The 21,742-nt window shown below is 39.7% G+C and overlaps 1 protein-coding gene across 5 annotated transcripts in view; it reads right to left on the bottom strand.

Moving 5' to 3' along the window:
* Positions 1–21,742, bottom strand: part of gabbr1a (gamma-aminobutyric acid (GABA) B receptor, 1a) — a 238,125-nt gene continuing 216,383 nt past the window's right edge. For 4 of the 5 annotated variants that reach the window (XM_062062732.1, XM_062062736.1, XM_062062733.1 and 1 more), the window contains 8 exons: positions 15,951–16,083; positions 12,825–12,941; positions 11,489–11,599; positions 9,634–9,727; positions 4,830–4,957; positions 4,612–4,740; positions 4,312–4,455; positions 1–1,194 (listed from right to left, as the gene is read on the bottom strand). In XM_062062732.1, coding sequence (XP_061918716.1) covers positions 919–1,194; positions 4,312–4,455; positions 4,612–4,740; positions 4,830–4,957; positions 9,634–9,727; positions 11,489–11,599; positions 12,825–12,941; positions 15,951–16,083 — 1,132 coding nt within the window. In that variant the 3' untranslated portion in view covers positions 1–918. The remainder of the gene's footprint in view (positions 1,195–4,311; positions 4,456–4,611; positions 4,741–4,829; positions 4,958–9,633; positions 9,728–11,488; positions 11,600–12,824; positions 12,942–15,950; positions 16,084–21,742) is intronic. The other variant, XM_062062735.1, reaches the window with a different exon arrangement.

Genomic DNA, 21,742 nt, shown 5'->3' with positions numbered 1-21,742 from the left:
TGAGAATAGAAACAATAATTTTATTCATGGTACTCACATATTTTGCATACACATACTCTGAAATATATTAACATTTATAATCCTAGGTAATATATTACGCTTGCGTGTGCAAGTTTTCTGGCGTGGTTCTGCATTCATATGTTACACTGACAACCGCGTGTCTTCATGAGTAGAATAAGTATGGCCTTTTCCATTCGTTTAGTTTCCCCGCGCCCTGAGCTAACATAGATCATAACAACAACCACAAGCAAACGTGGACTCATAAAGTGCACACTGAAACGATAGACAAGTGGTCCCCTGGCTGTTAAAGGAAAGCAAAAAGTAGATTGTCTGATTAAAGTATTAAAAGAAACAATTAGGACGTGGATCATCTGCTGAATTAAAAAAAACCCTGTGCTTTCAGTGTTTATTTACACAAGTAGGCATGCAGGAAAATATCATTGTCTGCTATGAAAATGTTCATCTTTGATTTGAATTTGGACATGTGCTCCTCGTTCTGCCTCAAGTCTTGTGGCTATTTCACCTCCTGCGGCCACGCGGCCGCGTGAACACAGAACTGACCAAATTAGGACTACAGGACCACAGAGAACACCAATGTGTGTGTGTGTGTGTGTGTGTGTGTGTGTGTGAGAGTGTACCACTGGAGAGACGCTCCAGCACACGTGATGCCTCCAAAAAAAAGGGTCAGGGAGGAGGATAACATCGATGGGGGGGGGGCTCCTGTGCTGCGAGTCTGAGATGTGCTTGTTGCCGTGGCGACCACTCAAGGCGGCTGTGAAGGGGTGCAGGCAAGGGGCAGCCGGTGTGCCGCCAAGTGGTGTGGCGGAACAACGTAAAAGTCACAGTATCCGGCGGTGTCTCGCGTTCTGTGACAAAGCTCCCCCCTTCCCCCCGCCTTAACTCCTTGTTAGGCCCCGCCTACTTGTACAGGAGCGGGATCTGGCTGTTGTGACAGTGGTTGCGGCTCATTTTGCTCTCGGCCGGGTACAAGTTGGACGAGTTGGAAAAGGAAGGCGGCAGAGGGTGATTGTCCGCGCTTGGGTAGCCCGGCGGAGGAAGCAGAGACTTGGGGTCCGTCTGGGACGATGGTGGCGCGTTGTGGTTCTGGTTCTGACCGACGGAGGGTCGGCGGCGGCTACGGAGAGCTTGTCTCTCGGCCAGCTGGTTGCGGAGTGCTGACACCCTCTCCTCTTTCTGGGAAGGAAAAATAGGAGAATATGTCCAGTGGGATATGTTGTGGTTGTCTTGAACACCATGCATTGTGCCAGGCTCGAGAACACTGTCGTTTATGGCCATTAACTGGGCGAACTGTGGCGAACGAATTTCCATGAATTAAGTATAATTATTTTTAATCAAACATTTGTATGTGGGGGGTCCAAAATACGACCTATTTTGGTGTATTCTATAAATACTACTATAGAAGAAACAGTGGAATAAAAGTTCAAACGTAACAAGAAAACGCTGCCATGTTGACAACACGTTTTTTTTCCTTTTAAAACAGTCTCCGCTCAAAAACAAAAACAAAAAAAAAATCAAAATATTCTTATGAATTATTGACTTCCAATTACTTCAGATTAAAAATTCCACTTGGAATTTTTTTGGGGGGAAAATAGTGCATATTTTGTGTGTTTACCATATTAAAAACAACGTTTTCTTTGACAAAAAGAGCATGAAACAAACCAAAAAAGTCAACAAATTTAAAAAAATGATAATTGACAGATATCTCTGAAGTTGATCAGGGGCTAAGTGTTGGGCCCATTTTTACCATGAGGCCCTTTTCCACCGCAGGAACTTTTTTTAGGAACTTTCCCACTTACAATAAAGTTCCCCCTGTGTTTCTACCAAAAACTACCCGGGTAGATTTAGTTCTTTTCGGAGTTCCTCCTAGCTAAGTTGGACTTTTCCAAGCGAACACAGTTGGGGGCGTTCCTAAAACTTGTTTTCCAAACACATGACCGCCATTGGAATGTACCCTGCGACTTGTTTATTTCTTATTTCTTGTGTATTTCTATCACAACAAACTTGACAACGAAGAGAAATTAGAACGAAATGAACTTTCGAAATGCAGGAACTTTTGTGCTGAAGAGCGCTGATTAGTGGAACTATTTTGGAGTGTTTTTACTCAGCCGTAGTCTTTAAACTACATGCAGTTTATTGTTGTTTATTATTTTTACTAACTTCGTGTTGATACGCGAAGCTACGAGAAGTGGACAGACTCTTTTAAACGTGTTTACAGAGGAGAATGAAGTCTGACTCGAAGCAGCGACATCAGCTACTTACTACTCTGACTTTGTTGGAACATCAAATATTATATTATTTATTATATTACATGTTGTAAAAGTAGTCAGTGACACTCCATTTGTGTAGTTATTAGCCTCAAGCCCAGTGAACAGAATGCTAATGCTAACAAGCTAACTCTAAAGCCGATGTGTTCAATAAACACTGACATTTAATATTTATTTATTGTTATTTACACTTGAAATGGACCAAAAGGAATCGCCTCACCCTCATGAATTCATTATTTACAGAGAGGACGACTTTCTGACTGTTGGACATTGCCAACAAAAGCCTGACTTTTTATGAACAATGCAGTACACTATATTTTTTACATCATATTGTTTTCTGTATTGTTGCTTTAGTAAAATAACTGTGACCTAATATTGTCTATTTATTTACATTATATCAGTGTAGAAACATAGTAAACCACTCCTCCATTCGTCATCAGCCGGATTTTTATAAACTACCCTGAATTGTGAAATGCGGTGGAAACACAAATCACACACTTCTACAGGAACCTATAGATCCAGGAACTAAAGGTTCCAGGAACCTTTTGGTGGAAAAGGGCCTATAGTTTACGTTAAAAGTAGCCATAGGGACGGGACGGACCCTCTGGTTGGCTTCGGCAGTCCTGGGACTCTGTCCCGGAAGAACTAAGGGGCGCTAGAACAAGCAGCTATCCGGCAAACGAAGATGCGAAAGGGGCTAATTGTTGGGCCTATTTTAGCATAGTTTTCCCTAAAACTAGCCTTGGAGACATGACTTAAGCATTGAGAGTAAACTTTTTTTGTTTTTTTTTAAATGTATGACTTATTTTTAACACTTTTATGAGTGGGGCTATTTTGGAATTGTAGTAGGACATTTTCTCTCTCTCAAAAAATAAACTTTAGTCCAGTGTTTCTTAACCATAGGGCCCATTGCTGGGCCGCGAGCGCCCCCTGGAGGGCCGCCAAAAAATATCTGTTTTTCAGCTGTGGGCAGTTGTCATACACTTTTTCACCACTTTTAATTAAATTAAATTAAAGTGCCAATGATTGTCACACACACACTAGGTGTGGCGAAATTATCATCTGCATTTGACCCATCACCCTTGATCACCCCCTGGGAGGTGAGGGGAGCAGTGGGCAGCAGCGGTGGCCGCGCCCGGGAATCATTTTTGGTGATTTAACCCCCAATTCCAACCCTTGATGCTGAGTGCCAAGCAGGGAGGTAATGGGTCCCATTTTTTATAGTCTTTGGTATGACTCGGTTGGCCCTGCGATGAGGTGGCGACTTGTCCAGGGTGTACCCCGCCTTCCGCCCGATTGTAGCTGAAATAGGCTCCAGCTCCCCCCGCGACCACGAAGGAAATAAGCGGTAGAAAATGGATGGATGGATGGTATGACTCGGCCGGGGTTTGAAGTCACACCCTACCGATCTCAGGGCAGACACTCTAACTACTAGGCCACTGAACAGGCACTTGTGGCAGTAAGACAATATCAAATGAACAAAAGAAGTAATTGAAAAGTTTCTTTAGCACAAAAAATATGACTAAAGTGGTGATACAACTATTAACAGTTTAGTTAAGAAACATATTTTCATTATTAATTTACCACAACCAAATTAGTTGAAAGAATTCAATTTATTTTTGTCAGTTATTTATACGTCCCAACTTATGCAGTGTATATTTGGTTAGTACTTATTTTTCTAATCAGCCTGACCTAAGCCTTTTTTAAATAATGTATAATTAACTAGTAAATACATGGTTTCATGTCATTTGACAAGGTTGTATACTGTAAGTTAGATGTAATTATTGAATATAAATTAAAATCAAGAGTAAGAAAACTATTTCAGTGTTAATATATGAGTGGGCCCTGGGCCCCTCTGTCGTGGAAAAGTTGGGCCCCGAGGTCAAAAAGGTTAAGAAGCCCTGCTTTAGGCCAAATATATATGAAATATACTTATAAAAAAGGTGAGAGAGTGAAGCGCAACGTCGAAGTGTTGCGAGACGACTGTAATTGCTGGTAATGCAAATAATGTATATCATGGCGCCACCTCCTGGATGATCTTCTGCAGCTCCCTGTTCTCCCGTTCCAGCTGCCGAGACTTCTCCTCGTCGTTGTTGTTGGTGGACGAGCCCGTCTTCAGCGTGTCCTGCTGCTCCGACTGCCACTCGCCACGCGTGATCAGGCGCCGCATCTGAATCGCCACGACAACAGGAAGTCGAGTTGATGTTTGCCCACACATAACCAAACAGCATTGAACAGACATTCCTGCAGGGGGCAGTGTTTCCACTCTAGTGTGTGTGTCATGCTGCTGTCGAAGCAGAATACAAGTGTGTCAAAATAAGAGCACCTTTGGCACAAAGAGCACCACCAGAGTGATGTAAGCGGAGAAGACAATAGCCAGGGCGGCGAATGCGAAGGAGGCGTCCTGCTGCGAAGACAGGATCATAGTCACTGGAGCCGTGATCAGACACAAGACCTGCAAGGGGGGCGGACGAGCAGAGACCAGAACTATGAAGGCAGGACATGGAGGGAAGAGGACGTTCCCGACTCAACGTGTTCACTCACGGCCACGTTATAAATGGCCATCCCCACCGCCCGGTGGTCGTTGATCTTCTCCGTAGAGACAGACTTGGTCTCGTAGGCCAAAAAGATGCCGAGCAGCAGCAGCAGACCCTTGTAGCCGTAAACCACGCCTGCAGGAAAAGGGCGACACAGGTGAGCTGACGATACACAGCGGCAGTAAAAGGAAGAAGAGGAAATGTCAGGTATGTTAAAACCCCGTCCTCTTGGATTATACAGTAACAGTACAGGTGGAACATTTGAATGTCGTGCAAAGGTTTGTTTATTCCAGCAATGCAACATGCAACTCAATATATTCCTTGTCTTTTTGTGATGTAAATTTCATGATTATGGTTTACAGATGATGAAAACGTTAAATTAAAAATTTCAGAAAATTGGGGTTTCAAAAACTGTAAGCCCTGATCCTCAAAATTATACGAAATAAAGGCTTTACAACAGTCATTCACATTGCATGTAATGGCTTTGCACTTGAAGTTAAATGAACTTTTGCACAATATCACAATTTTTTTAGTTTTACCTGTATGTACATTACCGTTCAAAAGTTTGGGGTCACCCAAACAATTTTGTGGAATAGCCTTCATTTCTAAGAACACGAATAGACTGTCGAGTTTCAGATGAAAGTTCCCTTTTTCTGGCCATTTTGAGCGTTTAATTGACCCCACAAATGTGATGCTCCAGAAACTCAATCTGCTCAAAGGAAGGTCAGTTTTGTAGCTTCTGTAACGAGCTAAACTGTTTTCAGATGTGTGAACATGATTGCACAAGGGTTTTCTAATCATCAATTAGCCTTCTGAGCCAACGAGCAAACACATTGTACCATTAGAACACTGGAGTGATAGTTGCTGGAAATGGGCCTCTATACACCTATGTAGATATTGCACCAAAAACCAGACATTTGCAGCTGGAATAGTCATTTACCACATTAGCAATGTATAGAGTGTATTTCTTTAAAGTTAAGACTAGTTTAAAGTTATCTTCATTGAAAAGTACAGTGCTTTTCCTTCAAAAATAAGAACATTTCAATGTGACCCCAAACTTTTGAACGGTAGTGTATGTACTGTATGTATGTATGTATAGATAGATAGATAGATAGATAGATAGATAGATAGATAGATAGATAGATAGATAGATAGATAGATAGATGATAGATAGATAGATAGATAGATAGATAGATAGATAGATAGATAGATAGATAGATAGATAGATAGATAGATAGATAGATAGATAGATACTACATATATATATATTTATATATACATATATATATATATATATATATATATATATATATATATATATATATATATATATGTGTATGTATATCTATCTATCTATATATGCATACATATATATAAATACACATGTATAAATATATATACACACATATACATATATTTATACACATTTTTATAAATATATACACACATATGCATATATATATATAAAAATGTATATATATGTGTGTATATATGTGTATATATATTATACATGTGTATATATGTACAAACCCCATTTCCATATGAGTTGGGAAATTGTGTTAGATGTAAATATAAACAGAATACAATGATTTGCAAATCCTTTTCAACCCATATTCTATTGAATGCACTACAAAGACAAGATATTTGATGTTCAAACTCATAAACTTTTTTTTTTTTTGCAAATAATAATTAACTTAGAATTTCATGGCTGCAACACGTGCCAAAGTAGTTGGGAAAGGGCATGTTCACCACTGTGTTACATGCCTTTCTTTTTAACAACACTCAGTAAACGTTTGGGAACTGAGGAGACAAATGTTTTAAGCTTGTCAGGTGGAATTCAGATGTAGCGACCAACTGTAGTTACTGACAGTGGGTTTCTGAAGTGTTTCTGAGCCCATGTGGTGATATCCTTTACACACTGATGTCGCTTGTTGATGCAGTACAGCCTGAGGGACCGAAAGTCACAAGCTTAGCTGCTTACGTGCAGTGATTTCTCCAAATTCTCTGAACCCTTTGATGATATTACGGACCGTAGATGGTGAAATCCCTAAATTCCTTGCAATAGCTGGTTGAGAAAGGTTTTTCTTAAACTGTTCAACAATTTTCTCACGCATTTGTTGACAAAGTGGTGACCCTCGCCCCATCCTTGTTTGTGAATGACTGAGCATTTCATGGAATCTACTTTTATACCCAATCATGGCACCCACCTGTTCCCAATTTGCCTGTTCACCTGTGGGATGTTCCCAATAAGTGTTTGATGAGCATTCCTCAACTTTATCAGTATTTATTGCCACCTTTCCCAACTTCTTTGTCACGTGTTGCTGGCATCAAATTCTAAAGTTACTGATTATTTGCACAAAAAAAAAAGTTTATCAGTTTGAACATCAAATATGTTGTCTTTGTAGCATATTCAACTGAATATGGGTTGAAAATGATTTGCAAATCATTGTATTCCGTTTATATTTACATCTAACAATTTGCCAACTCATACGGAAACAGGGTTTGTATTTATGTGTATATATATGTGTGTGTGTATGTATCAGTGACGTGCGGTCACTAGAGGCCTCACCTGCCATCATGGAAAGAAAAAAAATGTAAAAAGAAAAAAAAAGTATTAAATTGTTATATGTATTCAGTGATTATACTATAAAGTTATTTTCCATTTAACTTCACCAGTTTTAGATTATTTTTATTCAAAATCGCTTAATTTTCACATTTGCCGTTCAAATACTGAGAAGAGACGGTGCGGTGATCAGCAGCCAGTTGAGGCACTTGTGCCTCACCATGGATTGCGGACTCGGCTAACTGCTGGCCTGCTGTGCAGTGAGATCGTATTGCTATATGAATTATATTATACATTTCCATAGTTTAGTTAGCTGAGGTATATAATGTACAGTGTATTTTGTCAACAACTGTATGTGTGTAAAGTATTTCTTGTGCTGAGTGATCATAAAACTGCTGCGAAGACGCACTGTGGGAGGCTCGCAGTAACTCCGCCTCCTTGTGCCAAGCTGCCCGACGGGAGCGCCACACCAACCAAAGCCCACACCCAAACCCTCCACGTGCAAGACCGAATCCACCCAAAAAAAGTCACTTAACAAGAAGCCAAAAAGTGCAAAAACAACAATGCTCGCGCCAGAGGAGCCGTGAACGAGTGCAAGGACACAACATTAGGTACACCTGCAGACTGCAGCACGGATTTCATATTTCATTCATTCACAACTCCTCCAACACGAACACCACTGTTCCCGCACTTATAAGTAAAGGTAAGACCATAATAACGTTTTTTTTATTAAATGTGCTTTTTTGTGTGCTACAGTTTGTATGTGTATAAGTTAAAGTACCAATGATTGTCACACACACACTAGCTGTGGTGAAATGTGTTCTCTGCACTTGACCCATCCCCTTGATCACCCCCTGGGAGGTGAGGGGAGCAGTGGGCAGCAGCGGCGCCGTGCCCGGGAATAATTTCGGTGATTTTGGTGATATTGGGGACGGCGTGGCGAAGTTGGTAGAGTGGCCGTGCCAGCAATCGGAGGGTGGCTGGATACTGGGGTTCAATCCCCACCTTCTACCATCCTAGTCACGTCCGTTGTGTCCTTGGGCAAGACACTTCACCCTTGCTCCTGATGGGTGCTGGTTAGCGCCTTGCATGGCAGCTCCCGCCATCAGTGTGTGAATGTGTGTGTGAATGGGTGAATGTGGAAATACTGTCAAAGCGCTTTGAGTACCTTGAAGGTAGAAAAGCGCTATACAAGTATAACCCATTTATCATTTATCATTTAACCCCCAATTCCAACCCTTGATTCTGAGTGCCAAGCAGGGAAGAATGCTGGTATGAGCTTTTAAACATAACCCGTTAACTGCTGCCAATCAAATGGTGAATAAGATACTCTTTAGGGTTCATATGTTTGTAAATCTGACTGTGATGAAGTCAGTGCCTCACCAGTCATGAACCTCACCGCACGTCACTGGTATGTATATATACACGTATAAATATATATACACATGTATACACACATTTACACACATATACATATATAAATACACATATGTATATATATGTGTATATATATATATATATATATATATATATATATATATATATATATATATATATATAAAATATATATATATATACATACATATGTATATATATGTACATGTATATATAAATATATATACATATATACCATGCATACATACATATGTGTATGTATACTGTATATATATATACATACATATACAGTACATATATATAAATATATACACATACAGTATGTATGTAAATATATATATACTTATATATACACACATATATACATACATATGTATATGTATGCATATATATGTAAAAATATATACAGTACATACTTATATATACACATATTACACACATATATACATACATATGTATATGTATGTATTTATGTATATGAAAATATATATGTGAATATATATATATAATATATATATATATATATATATATATATATATATATATATAGTTATATGCTATATGTATTTGAATCCTGCGCTTTGCTGTGTCTCATTTACAAGTTGAAAGTGAGTAAGACGAAAGTAAGAAGTCACTCAATGCCATGAAGACTGACAACAAAGAGAAAAAACACTTCAGGCTGTCCGTTGTTTCTTTGTGCCGCCCCGTCTGCTCTCACAGAGGAAACGCTACGAGGCCCTGGCCCACTTTGTGACCCACATACTGTAACTGTTCATCTTCAGAATCAACATGCTACCAAAAGAGGAAGCAAGAATGCGTGGCGCTGGCTAAGAAAGCAGAAGAAGACTCTCACCAAGCCATGTGTTCATCTTCTCTGAGCTGCAGTGCTCCAACAACGGCTGGATCAGCACGTCAGAGTCCACTTTGGGGGCCTCCCTGGTGAACTTCTACTCGCATCAGCAGCAAGACCATCAGAGCATGAGAGAACACAGACATGAGAAGATACGGAGAAAAACGAATGAGAGGATGGAGACATACAGGATGATGAGAGGGGCAGGGCATGAGAAAAGGGAGAGATGAAACAATACATAGATTAAAGGATGATGCATGAGATAATGGGAAGATGGTGAGATGGGAAAATGATGGAAGGAGACAGATATGATGATGAAATGAGAGGAAGAGCACAGGAAAAGATAAAGAGATGATAAGGTAACGGATAAAATGACAATAAGCAGGAGGATGAGAGATTAAATGATGAGATGAGAGGATAAAAGAATGAGGTAGGGGATGATCACATGATAAGATGAGAGAAACAAAACATCAAAGAGAGATAAGAGAATGGCGAGTTAAGAGGATGAGGCAATGACAAGATGGAGGCACAGTATGATAGGACAGAGGATGGCAAGATTCAAGGATGGTGTGATGAGAAATAGACAACATGAGAGGACATTGGCGGTATAAGGTAGGAGGACAAGATGAAGGGATGAGGAAATGACAAGATGGAGGTACAGATTGAGAGAATGGATGGATGAAGAATTATAGGACAGAGGATGGCAAGATTAAAGGATGGTGAGATGAGACAATAAAGAGATGAGAAAAAGATGACATGAGAGTAGCATGTATGAGAAGATGAGAGGTTCAAGAAAACAAGATGAGAAGATGAGGAAATGACAAGATGGAGGTACAGAATGAGAGAATGGAAGGGTGAACAATGACAGAGGATGGCAAGATTAAAGGAAGGTGTGATTAGAAATAGATGACATGAGAGGATAAGGGATGTGTGTATGAGATGATGAGAGGGCGAGGAAATGACAAGATGGAGCAATGAAAGGATTCGTAGAAGAGAAATGGAGGATAGAGATTGCGAAAAGTGGGGGGGTGGGGGGGGTGATGAGAAAAGGGATGACATGATGAGGACAGGATATAATCAGAGGATAGCGAGGTAAAGAGACAAGAAAAGTATGGCATGAGAGAGAGGTAGGAGGATGATGAAAAGGGAAAGATGGATACATGAGAGGATGGAAAGATGATCATATGAGGCGATGACGAGATGAGAGGATGAAGACACAAAGGAAGAGAAGATAAGAGGATGAAGATGAGACAATGGTGGAGACAGGAGAAGATGACCAAATAAGGAGAATAAAAAGAGGGAGAAAAAAAGGAAAGGAAAAAGAAGAACAAAAAAAAGGAGGAGGCAGCCATATTTCATATACAAAATGTATATAATTGATCACATCCACACTTAAATGTTTGATGCATTGATTATTTCAATATTTTATAAGATCTTATTATGTGCCTGCATGATGTTCGTATCAATGACAAGACATACATGCCGGTGAAACTGTTGCGCCTCCTGCTGGCTGACATGTGCTGCAGGGTAGGATATAGTGTAGGCTTAATTTATTTCAAAATGGGGAACTTCCATCCATCCATTTTTACCGCTTTTGCTTTTTGGGGTTGTGGGGGTTGCTGGAGCCTATCCCAGCTGCATTTGCTTATTAGACTGAAAACGATTGGATAAATTAGATTAAAAATACGTTTTACCAGCAGGGGGCAAACTACACTGCATCACACAGACTGATACACTTATTGGATCTCTACAAGTCAAAATATTATAAATTATCATCATCTTTGTGAAAGTGTCTTTTTTGATGCTGCTCTTGTATCGGATTTCATTAAAGCGACACACTGTGACCTTTGACCCTTACCTCCACAGTGATGTGCAGAGGGTCCACAATTTGCCAGATGACGAGTGACAGGAAGTCTACGGCCAGCAGCACTCCCACAGTTGCATACAGTTTCCACGGCTCCAAATGCTGCTGCGTGACGGACACATAAAGGAAACGGTTATTTCTTTAGGTGTGTGTGTGTGTGTGTGTAACTTGAGCCTTAATGGATTCAGTGCCGCCATAACATCAAGGTGCTCCATTGCTAGGGTTTGATTTGTTTTACTGGCCCACACCATTGCTGCTAAAAGCTGTTGTGACTGAACGCATCAGGAAACACAAGTGATAAACACCTTCCTCCTCTTGAACGCCTCACAAAGAGTACATAGAGCAGTAATACTCATTCATATTCATAAAATATTCCACAAATATCATATTGCCGTGATTAGGAAGTGAGAGGATGACTTATAAGTTGAAAAGTTAAAGTACCACTGACAGTCACACTCACACACCAGGTGTGGTGAAATTAACCTCTGCATTTGACCCATCCCCTTGTTCCACCCCCTGGGAGCTGAGGGGAGCAGTTAGCAGCAGCGGTGGCAGCGTTCGGGAATCATTTTGGTGATTTAACCCCCAATTTCAACCCTTTATGCTGAGTGCCAAGTATGGAGGTAATGGGTCCCATTTTTATAGTCTTTGGTATGACTGCCAGGGTTTGAACTCACGACCTACCGATATCAGGGCGGACACTCTAACCACAAGGCCAACAAAGACATTATGATGCGTTCAAGGCTGCCGGGAAAGTAGGAAAGATTAACATTTCAAGCTTATTTAAGGCATTTATTTGTTATTTATTTGTTCAAGTGTATATTTCACCCGACCAGGCCACTATTGAGGATGATGAGGTAAGAGGAGCATGCCAACATGACAGGAAGGATGAGAGGATAAGAGGATGGATACATGAGACCAACATGAGATGAGAGGATGATATGAAAAAATTGAGTTAATGAGGATGAGAAGTGAAAAGTTCAGAAAAACATGACATGAGAGGATGTGGGATGAGCAAATGATGAGAAAAAGAGGTAAGAGCAACATGACATGAGAGTAGGAGGACGAGAGATGGAGGGTGGAGTATTAGGTAGATGAGGGGGTGAGGAAGTAAGAGGTGACTAGATGAGAAGATACTGAAATGAGACGATGGAGAGCTCTGAGAAATAAGAGATGAGAGGATGAGGAGAAAATGAGGAAATGACAAGACGAAGTGTAGAGTGGATGGGAGGATTAGAAGGTAGGAAGTGACTAGATGGGAATGGTGGTTAGCCTGATGCTTACTGCAAAAGCAGCACTGTTAGCAGTGCTGGTCTTGAGTTATTTTTACCTTTTTCTTCTCTTTCTTCTCGTCCTTCTTGGTGAAGAGCGTGTGGACCCACCAGATCTTAGTGAACATGCTGCCGTAGGCCAGGCTGAATCCCAGGCCGAGAAGCCACAGGCGGAACTGCAGCACAGGGCAGAGCACAGGCACTAAGCAAATATACAGTATTCTAGACTACTACTAAGTAGTAGTAGTAGTAGTAATAGTACTAGTAGTAGATAAAAAATGTCATAGTCTCACACTCCACAGTTATGGAGTTACTTTTTTTCTCCCCCCTGTTGTTTTTTCTTTTCCAATCTTTTACAGGGTGCCACCCATGTGGGGACCAATCAGCTTCCTGTCCTGTCGACCCCTCGTCATGTAATATTTCTGTTTCTTGTACTGTAAACCGATATCTTTCTACTTTTCAAGTGCAATGACAAATAAAGCATCTTGTATATTATGTATATTATGGGCAAGCTACTTGGAAGCAATAATCACCAACGTAACTTGTCACATGAAACAAACAAAACACCCAGACAGAGTGTGGCGAAAGGCAGGAATAATTAATATTATAGTAGTAGTATATCTGATTAGTGCCCGGGAGCAGTTGAGCGTCCCGATCCCTAATCAGAGCGCAGGTTAAAATAATCAGCACCCATGGCAACCAAGAAACAAAACCAGGGGTGCTGAAAGAGAACTAAGAGAGTCTTAAACTAAAACAAAAAATGATCCGGGCAACGGATCATCACAGTACCCCCGCCTTAAGGACAGATTCCAGATGTGCCCAGAAAAAACAAAGAGAACAAGTTCAAAATCACGGGAGAGTGGCGGGAGGACTTGGTGGTGGGTCGCCAGGTCAAGTGTCCCCGAATCTACCAGGGACGAGTCAAGTGGCGGCGGCGAGTCAAACGCCACATCCGTGGCCGTTGAGAAGGCGAGGTGCAGGCAAAGAAGGTGGCACAGCAGGAGACGGAGAAGATGGCGGCGGCTGCACAGCAGGATATGGAGAGGATAGTGGAGTCTGCAGGCCCACTGCCGAGCGGGATTGTTCCTCCAACTGCATCTCCCTCAGCACCTTCTGGTACCAATCCTCCATCCAAGCTGCGCTGTGCTTCTCTGGAGGGTTCCCGGACGATCGCTGCGCTGGAGCTGCAAGTGAGGCAGGCAGAGGAGGCAGGACAGGCGGCGGGGGGCCAGCCTCCTCCGTTGCACAGCTACGAGCCCTAGCCCATTCCCTCAGGAATGAATCAGAAAAAAAAGTCCTTGTCTTTATCCATAAACATTATATTTTTTGAGGAAGGCTGACAGAATGAGGTAGGAAAAAAACCTTGCAGCGTAACGTCATCCCAACGCGCCGGTAGTCTGACATCATCGGGCCGCGTACTGATCTCGCTAACAGCCCAAGCAGTGAAATGTTTGGCAAAATGATGAATGGGATTACCAAACATCGGCGGCAAGGAAGACAAGTCTGTTTGCAGCTTGCTTGGATCCGGAGAAGGAGCTTGAGGGGTCGGCGCGTCCTGTCAGCGAGTCGAAGCCTTCCTGGATGGTCTCCGCATTCACTGGCGCATCTAAAAAAGGTGGTGTGACGATGTCCCCGGACCAAGCAGAGTCGATGGGGACCAGCGAACCCTCGGGACCCCATATCAGACCATCAATCTCCTCGGGAGAATAGCGGAGGGTCTCCGCTTCCATCGCCCTTAGCTCCATCGACGTCTCCTCGTCCAGTTCCTCCATGTCCGCTGTGGGAAAACTTTTTGCTGGCTGTTTTCTGTTGCGGCTGGGTCGCATGTTAATGCGCGGATCGTTTCCCAAAGATGCAGAAGGACCTCCGGAAGCAGTGTGCAGGTAGGAACATTTTTTATTTTCCATAAATCAGTCAGGCAGGAATACAAACATACAGGAAGCGTGCTGATAGCACGGGAAGCTATGGTAAGCTAAAGGAAAAGCTTAGCATGGAACAAGGATGCAATAATCACCAACGTAACTTGTCGCATAAAGCAAACAAAACGGCCAGACCGAGTGTGACCAAAGGCAGGAATAAAAGGCTCTCTGATTAGTGCCCGGGAGCAGGTGAGCGTCCTAAACACTAATCAGAGGCAGGTGAAAATAATCAGCACCCATGGCAACCAAGAAACACAAACCCAGGGGTGCTGAAACAGAACTAAGGGAGTCTTAAACTAAAACAAAACATGATCCGGGCAACAATATCGTCACAATAATAGTATAGTGGTATAATATTATAGTAGTAGTATAATAGTATAGTAGTACAATAGTATAGTATTATGAGGATATAGTAGTAGTATACTAATATAGTAGTAGTATAATAGTGCAGTTGTATAATAATATAGTAGTAGTATAATAGTATAGTACCAAAATAATATAGTAGTAGTATAATTGTATAATAATATAGTAGTTGTATTATAGTATAGTAATATAATATTGTAGTGGCAGGTATAATATTAATATAATTATATTGTAGTAGTATAATAGTTTAGTAATATAATATTGTAGTGGTAGTATAATATTTTAGTAGTATAGAAATCTTCCTCCACTGTTAAAAAGTAATTCCTGCCTGGTGGCTCACATGCATCAGTCACTGACTGGCCTTTATTAACAATCAAATCTAATAATGAAAAAAAGTCAATGTTAATTTAAGAGCAGAGAGATGTCCTTTTGGTGCAGCGTGTGCGCATGAATATTACACTTTTGGATATGAAGCATCTGCTCTCATTGGCCCAAAGATGGCTCAGTAATTACACGCTCAGGTTGGAGATCCCAGAGAAAGCAAAGGCTGATTTGAGTGCTAAAGCAATTCAGACTTTGGACTTTTATTATGTTTGTACTTTTCTACAGAGCCAAGTGAATGTTCCAATAAAACACTCGGGGAAATAAGCAAGTTGCAGGCCTTGGATGGGATTTTTATTGTGTATTTTGTTAAATTCCAATGACGGCGTTGGAAGCATTAATTCCAATAAGTCGCACATTCAAGCCTTCAGATGTTTGTTTTTTTATCAGCCGTAAAGCTTTTTAGGAGTTTTGCGTTAAAATACCTAATTTTCTCATTGAATGACATCATGCTTTTTAAATGACTTGGTACACCTGCATAATGACAATATCATATTATAGTAATACATTATTTGGCGTTACCTGGCAGACGACGGGGAACTGCGAGCGGTGTATGTGGTGGCCGTCGATGCCGAGCGGGAAGACGGCAGCAAGCGCCATCATGCAGCCCGCTGCCGTCATGTTGTTCAGGTAGGGCTGGGAGTTCTGGATGTAGCTGATGGAGAAACATACGAGACAATCCGAGGTGTGAACAGAAAAGCACCATATTGTTTCTTACTGTATAATGCAGGGCTGTCCAAAGTGCGGCCGGTGGGCCATTTTAAAAATACTATAACAAAAAAACCAGACACATTGGAATAAAAGAGCAAACGGTTAATGTAACGACAAAATGTTGCAATATTTAAATAACGCAAAGCTGCCATGCTGGCTGTTTTTACTTTGAAACTGTCATTGATGGGAAAAAATAATACAAACTTATTGACGGATTGCTCTGTAGATTATCTAAAGCAGTAGTTCTCAATCTTTTTTCACCAAGTACCATATTAGAAAACACTTGGCTCTCCGAGTTCCAGCGTAATGTCCAACATTAAAATTCAGTAGCATAGTAGGCCTAAGTATTCATTAAACTCAAGGCAGAGGTTTTATTTAACGAGTATATTTAATATTTTTGGCCACTGTAACATTATTACACACAGTTTGAAGAGTAACACTGTTTAAATATAGGAAAATAAAACACTGTACTTTAATCAAGTGATTCTTTGATGTACCACTAGACAGAGCCCATGTACAAATCACTGATCTCGAGATATAAGCCTTGAAAGTAAAAATAATAATATATAGTCATATATGATTTGTTTTAAACACTTTTATGAGTGGAGGCCCAAAACCTTTAGTCTGATTTTTTTTAAACTGTCTTTGTTGAAAAAATATTAATAAATCAAAAGCAATGTTGTTATGAATTATTTACATATTGAAGGCCCCAATTACTTCACATCAACTATTGCATTTTGAAAAATGTCTTAGGGAAAACATTGCATATTTAGTTTTTGCCAGGTAAAATGGGGTTTCTTTGAAAAAATGGGCAAAAAACATATAGAAAAAATAAAACTTTATGGCAACGGATAGATCTGAAGTTGATCTATAGATATTTAAATGTTGAATGTAAAAAAAAATATATATATATTTTAAACACTTTAATGACCCTTTTGGGTCCCTGTAGCCTTTAGTCTGATTTTGTCTTTAAATGTCAATGTTAAATATTAAAAAACGAATCAAAAGCAATGTTGTTGTATTTGTTTTTTTGTTTTTTTTTACATACTTTAGGCTCCAACTACTTCACATCAAATATTAAATTTTTAAAAAGGTTTTGGCGAAAATACTGCATATTTTGAGTTTTGTAAAAAAGAAAATGGGTTTTCTTTGAAAAAATTGGGAATAAAACATTAAAAAAATGGCAATGGATAAATCTGAAGTTGATCCATAGTATGTCTATTCAACTGGCGCCGAACACCACCCAACTATGCTTGATGAAACCATTCAAACTAGGGTCAATCATGTATGCAGTACATGATGGGGGCAACAGTGTGTTGAGTAGAAAACTACCCATACAACGCTTAACAAATCAAATATATTGCAAAAATCGGACTTTAAACAACGACTGGACAACAAAGTATGAATGTTCTGCTCCAAACAAGTGCTCGAGTCATTGTTTTCTGGCGGACCTTTGAAGTGACGGACACATTGAACCAGACAAGTAAATCCCAACGTGCATCACCAAACTTGGTCAAACATTTGTAAATAGATATTGTGCATAAGATATTTAGTAGGGATGTCCGATAATGGCTTTTTTGCCGATATCCGATATTCCGATATTGTCCAACTCTTAATTACCGATACCAATATATACAGTCGTTGAATTAACACATTATTATGCCTAATTTGGACAACCAGGTATGGTGAAGATAAGGTCCTTTTTAAAAATAATAATAAAATAAGATAAATAAATTTTAAAAAATGTCTTTAATAAAAAAGAAAGTAAAACAATATAAAAACAGTTACATAGGAACTAGTAATTAATGAAAATGAGTAAAATTAACTGTTAAAGGTTAGTACTATTAGTGGACCAGCAGCACGCACAATCATGTGTGCTTACGGACTGTATCCCTGCATACTGTATTGATCTATATTGATATATAATGTAGGAACCAGAATATTAATAACAGAAAGAAACAACCCTTTTGGGTGAATGAGTGTAAATGGGGGAAGGAGGTTTTTTGGGTTGGTGCACTAATTGTAAGTGTATCTTCTGTTTGTTATGTTGATTTAATTAAAAAATAAATAAATAAAAAACCAATACCGATAATAAAAAAACAGATACCGATAATTTCCGATATTACATTTTAAAGCATTTATCGGCCGATAATATCGGTAGGCCGATATTATCGGACATCTCTAATATTTAGTTTTGAATATATTATATTATTGAAATTGCTGACTTTGTGATGTTTTTTGTATTCGTAGTCAGTGTTGGGTTAGTTACTGAAAACCAGTAATGAGTTATAGTTACTAGTTACTTCATTTCAAAAGTAACTCAGTTACTAACTCAGTTACTTACACCAAAAAGTAATGCGTTACTTTGAAAAGTAACTATTTAGTTACTTATTTTTTTCTTTTTTTTAAAAGCTCCCATTAATGCCCTTTAGCCTTCATTTCAGTACTGTTATTGCACTGGAGAATAATACAATGTGTTGATCAACTTGACATGCATTTACATCACTCAACTCTGCTAAGCAATGTGGTCTACATACAACACACAAAGACAAAGATATGTTTCAAAGGCCAAATTGTTTCTGGCCAGAACAAATTGACAAAACTATTTTAAATAGCTGCAACATAATGGCACTTTAACTTGAACTTGAAGTAGATAGGATATTTGATCCAACACACAACTTACATTTACCGTAACTAAAATGTTATTTTCTTTGTGCTCGAAAAAAGAAAAGTATTGAGAATTTCTCCTTGTTAAAAAAATCGACTCTTGGCTTCACCTTGATGTCTTGTTAGTTGTTATGATAGTAGCGTTTATGTGTGTGCGTGTGTGTGTGTGTGTGGCCCTTTAAGATATGACAGCATGTGGGTGAGTGACGTCAGTGAGTGAGTGGGCGAGAGAGGTGAGCGAGCGGCGACAGTGAGTGCTTGCAGGTGCTCTCTCTAGCTTGCTGGATGGCTGCGTCCAATAAAGTCACAAAGTTGCAACAAACCGCCGGCCTCGTCATTCACCCTCAGCTGTAAAGACCACTTCCGGGTAAAGTGAAGGTTGTTAGCCCCGAAGGAACGTCTCCCCTGCGCTCCTCAACTACGGTATGGGACTCCCCCCGCCCCCACCCACACAAAGCACGTACGCCTCTTATTTTCCACCGCAGCGCTGCCACAAAACACACTCAGATCTTCAGTTTCTAGCCGATACTACATAAAAAATAACGTAAAATAACGCAGTAACGCATCATGTAGTAACGGTAACTGAGTTACTGAATATAAAAAATAACGTGTTAGATTACTAGTTACCGCCGAAACTCACGGCGTTACAGTAACGCGTTACTTTGTAACGAGTTAGTCCCAACACTGTTCGTAGTTGTGTTGTTTTTTGTCTGAGAGTAACGATAAAACCTCGTTTAATATATGTACTGCTAAATTTGACCAGTAGAGGGCGACAAGGCTAACAGTGATAAGTCACATACAATTAGAGCTGCAGCTATCAATTATTTTAGTAATCGAGTATCCTATCGAACATCCCGATCGATTAATAGAGTAATCGAATAAATCATATTTTTGCTTAAAAAACAAACAAAAAAAACAACGTTTTTTTTTTTTTTGTCCTGTCCAGCTTCTCAGGCAAATCATATAGTTGATGTAGATACCCATATCGGCTGTACAAATTTACTTTTCAAAAGAGAAGTATAGGATGCTTCTCTTGTTGCCTTATTTGTATTTTGACTTTATTAAATGGATTTATATTATTATTTGGTGCAGCCTAAGGCCATGTCCACACGAACACAGAGAGTTCCAAAAACACATATTTGGGGTTAAAACAATCTCCATCCACACAAGTGTAGTGTCAAAAGTGTCTATGTCAACACACAAACACATACACCTGCTGCCATGCACATATTGTCCAATCAGAAGCCTGAAAAAAGCAGCAATATCTGACTTGGTGCAGCATTACACCTCCTATTATGTTTATTTTGATCGACTTTAGATGTAAAATGACATGTACATTATCTTTAAAACCAGCCTGCACTTACACAGAATCCTGGGAACATTATTAAAGAGCGAATTCACGCCTGTGCTGCTGAAACCCAACACTCATAGAATTATAACGTGTTCAGCAACATGGTGATGTATTACATGTGCAGTCAAGTGTACATTATTTCTAAAATCAGCACGCACTAACGAGCCAAGGAAACCCTTTTGCATGTTTAAGTATTTATATAAAGCACACGGATGTGCGTGTACCGCTGCAAAACTCTCATGGAATTATAAAGCATTTAATCATGGATATAGTGATATGGTACATGTGAAATGAAGTGTATATTGTCTTTAACATCAGTACAAACTACAAGGATGATGCTATTTTTTAGTTGCTTGGCCGCTTTTTACACGCGTGCACGGTCGTGCCCGGCCCCATCTACAAAAATTGAGTCAAGACACGTAAGTTAACTTTATGATTTGTCGTTAAACACGGACTAAAAACTAAATAATGTTGCACCTTTCTTATGACACACAGCAAACAGTCTTGCCTGTCAAAGTTGTCCCATCAGGTGGCGGTTTGACAGCGATCGTATCCAAAACAGCTGACTGTCATTAGCGCTGGCAGGAGTGTCGCAAAACCCAATTTGATGTGTCTTTTTATTAATGTTGAGTGAAAATAGCAGCATGTTTACTTTCAAACATACATTAAGTCCTCTTACAATGTGTTTAAAGGCAGCAAGGCAGTGTTGTTGAGCTTGGAAGTGACAGCGTACAACCGTGATGTCATCACAAGTCCCCGCTGAGTGGAGAGTTTTGGAACTTTACACTTTGGTCTGCGTTTTTAAGGACAAAAGTATGCACCTGCGTTTGGACAAGAGGCCTAAACGCAGAGATAAGTATGCGTTTATTAAGTATTTGTGTTCTGTGACATGGCCTTAACGAGGCAAAATGTTGTAAAAAAAAAACTTATTGACACCTCGACAGCGAAAATTCCTCGAATATATTTTGTAATCGAATTACTCGATTTATTCGAGTAATCGTTTCAGCTCTACATACAATGTTTGGTGTGTGAATGTTGTGTCATTTCTATATGTGTAAACATTTGTAGTTTATTGTGTGAATATATTAACACTAAACCTTCTATTTTATTTATGTAAAATACACAATGGACGTAATACTTTTATGTTTATTTTATCTTTATATTTTCAGTCTTACACTCCTAAATGAAGGAAGAAGTGTAAAGAAATAAAACTAAGGAAGGAAGATCAATCCTCAACAAAAACTGGAGCTTCTGTTTCTTCATACTGTTAACAAGCTGGACATGCTAGAATAGAGTAGCGAGGGCAGAATATTAGATGTATATTGGATGTAGTGTGAAAGCCGATGTGTTTACTTACTTAATTAAGTAAACGCAGTCTCAAAGAAATATAACCTGCGGAGGCACTTTCTGATGAAACATCCACATTTCAATGTCTGGCCCCTGAACCCTTGGGCTCTTAAAACTGCGGTTGAATAGCCCTGCTCTATAGCTACTTAAATGTTAAATGTTATAAAAAAATATTAATATATGACTTATTTGTAACACTTTAATGACTGCGACCCTTTTAAGTCCATGGGGACTTTAA

The sequence above is a fragment of the Entelurus aequoreus genome, linkage group LG11 (genome assembly GCF_033978785.1).
Source record: "Entelurus aequoreus isolate RoL-2023_Sb linkage group LG11, RoL_Eaeq_v1.1, whole genome shotgun sequence".
NCBI lineage: Eukaryota > Metazoa > Chordata > Actinopteri > Syngnathiformes > Syngnathidae > Entelurus > Entelurus aequoreus.
This window is presented reverse-complemented; position numbering and strand designations above follow the sequence as displayed.